The sequence below is a fragment of the Chaetodon trifascialis genome, chromosome 17 (genome assembly GCF_039877785.1).
Source record: "Chaetodon trifascialis isolate fChaTrf1 chromosome 17, fChaTrf1.hap1, whole genome shotgun sequence".
In the NCBI taxonomy this organism is placed as follows: Eukaryota; Metazoa; Chordata; class Actinopteri; order Chaetodontiformes; family Chaetodontidae; genus Chaetodon; species Chaetodon trifascialis.
In genome coordinates, this window is record NC_092072.1 from 2,181,002 (window position 1) to 2,183,442 (window position 2,441).

The 2,441-nt window shown below is 44.2% G+C and overlaps 1 protein-coding gene across 1 annotated transcript in view; it reads left to right on the forward strand.

Moving 5' to 3' along the window:
• LOC139346333 (coiled-coil domain-containing protein 106-like) overlaps nucleotides 1-590 on the forward strand; it is a 4,272-nt gene extending 3,682 nt beyond the window's left edge. Inside the window, exons 6-7 of the mRNA XM_070985359.1 lie at nucleotides 102-262; nucleotides 435-590. Coding sequence (XP_070841460.1) covers nucleotides 102-262; nucleotides 435-590 — 317 coding nt within the window. The remainder of the gene's footprint in view (nucleotides 1-101; nucleotides 263-434) is intronic.
• Nucleotides 591-2,441: the final 1,851 nt, after the last annotated feature.

Here is a 2,441-nt window from a genome sequence, read left to right on the forward strand (position 1 = left end):
TGCAGAGGAGCTCCAGCTGAACGTGTTGCACAAAGATTCCTCCTTTTGCTCACATGCAGTCCTCCACCCTCCTCTCTCTCCCCTCTCCTACTCCTCCGCAGTTAAAGACCCAGACGGGGTTTTGATTCGTTATAAGAAGATCCTGTCCACCTACCAGCGGGTGAGGAGCATGTCCCGAGCCTTCCAGATCCACGGGGTCGACAGGAACACCATGGCCTCCACCTCCCCGATCGCCGAGCTGCTGCTGGTGGCTCCAGAGAAGGTCTGAACTCTTTCTGCTGCTCGTTAAATGGTAGAAGTAAAGATTAAGCTCGGCGCAGTTGCATCGATGCAGAACGCCGTTAGTCAACCAAAGAATGAGAGATGTAACTTTGTTGACCTCCACCTGTCCAGCGCAGGGGTGTAGGTCACACTAACAGCCTGATCTCCTGCAGGTGGCGGAGGTCGGCGAGTTTGAGGCGTCGAAGGAGAAGCTTCTGGATTACGCCCGGCGGTGCTACAAGACCATGGACGAGCAGACGCACGCCAAAGTCCAGGCCATGAAGAAGACTCACAAGCTGCTGCCGATCTCCTACAGGTTCAGAAACTGACCAGCGGGAGGGAGGAGGAGGAGGAGGAGGAGGAGGAGGAGGAGGAGGAGGAGGAGGAGGAGGAGGAGGGATGACTGGACGGGACTTATGTCCTTTTTTTGTTTGCACTTTTATTTGAAGCTTAAGAAACGTGACGACGGAACAGGATGCACTTAAATTTTATTTCTGCCAACAAGCTGCTGCTTCATTGAACTCTGTGATGTTTAGTTTTGTTTCCTGTGCGGCCGTCATGGTTGGCACGATGTTTCCTGGAGTTCAGCACTGATTTTCGTTGGCAGCTACTTGAAGTTACTTTTTGCTTTACCTCAGGAGTGAACTAATGTTACACGATAACGAGAAGGTTCACTATGTTGTGAATTATGTGAATTATTTAATTACCTGCGCACAAAATGACCGGCCTTGAATTTCACCTTTGTTCTGCATCCAAAGAGAGAGAAATATTTATTTTCTTTGTTAATATGTGCCAGAATTTTGTAGTTTATTTTTGTAAAATATATACATTTAATATGTATGACTGAAAAAGAAGATTTATTTTGTCATATATCTCATGCTTGAGTTATCTATTTTATTTGTCCTGTTTTTTTCTGTTATTTGAAGGCTTGAAACGTCATTTCATGCGACAAAGTAAATGACCTTAAATCTGTGATTGTTTTGTTTTTTTAAAGCCAGGACTCGATTCATCAGATGCTGAAAGTGTGACGGGTGTAAATAAAAGTATTAATTCAGCCTTTTGAGCCAGGCGTGACATAAACACAGCAGTATGATCCAATGAAATTCAACTGAAGTGACCGTCTCATGTCTCAGAGTAACACTGGTGGAGTTTTCCTGCTGCTCTTTAGAGCAGCTTGCAGGCTGTGGTGCCCTCCAGTGGAAAAAATGAGTACTGCAAGGCTCAGATTCAGCTTCATTACAGCTCTGACACTCCAATCCAACACTAGACTGCATGACCTTGATGATACAGAAATTTTCTATCATCTACTCCTCGGAGGGTGGAGGGGGTCCGTAGAGAAACTGTCAGCACAGTGAAACCTGATCAAAGTCTGATCAATAACTGGCTGTTTTCATCAATCACAATAACATCTGCCTGACAGCCAGAGCGCACGGGTCAGCGATGAAGATGAGCTTCAGGAGTCATAATGAGGGTCAGAGACTGCAGCTTCAACAGAACAGTCAATTATGAAGCTTATTTTCCTAAATGACTTCATGATGTCTCGCTGTGGACAGCAGGACGAGAGGAACTGAGACATGAAGAGTCAAAGTCTCTGCAGGACGGCTCCATTCATTACAAATGTGAGCAGGTTTAAAGCACACAGACTGAGTGATTCATGTTACAAGGATTCATTTGACATTTTTAATATAAAATTATTCATTAACACTTTGAATGTAAGTGTGTTTCTATGACAGCTGTGTTATAGTTACTGTCCTTTGTTGTTGTCTCAGTCTTTCTTCTTTTTCATGGTTTTTACCTTCTTAATAATAACATGTTAATTAATGGTTTTCAGCATTGTGACTAAAGTTTAAAAAAAAAAAAACAGAAGAAAAAGAGACGATAACCTCCAAATTATCAGATTCTTTATTGATAAACAAATTATTTAGCCGTCAGATAAGGCAGGGGTGAACTCAATTTCCCAGAATACCCTGCAACCAACAGGAGGGGGGGAGTGGTGGAGGGGGTGTAACACAAATTCAGTTTACCCTTTCACCTTTCAGTCCGTCCAATCATAGCGCGAGTTATCCCGGAAGTTGTAAATTTAGCGTCTTTTGACAGACAGCCTTTTTTGTCGAATAGAAGTACGGGAGCTGCCGGAGCGGGCCAATCACAAGCGAGGTAGGCGGGACTCCTGTCCAACA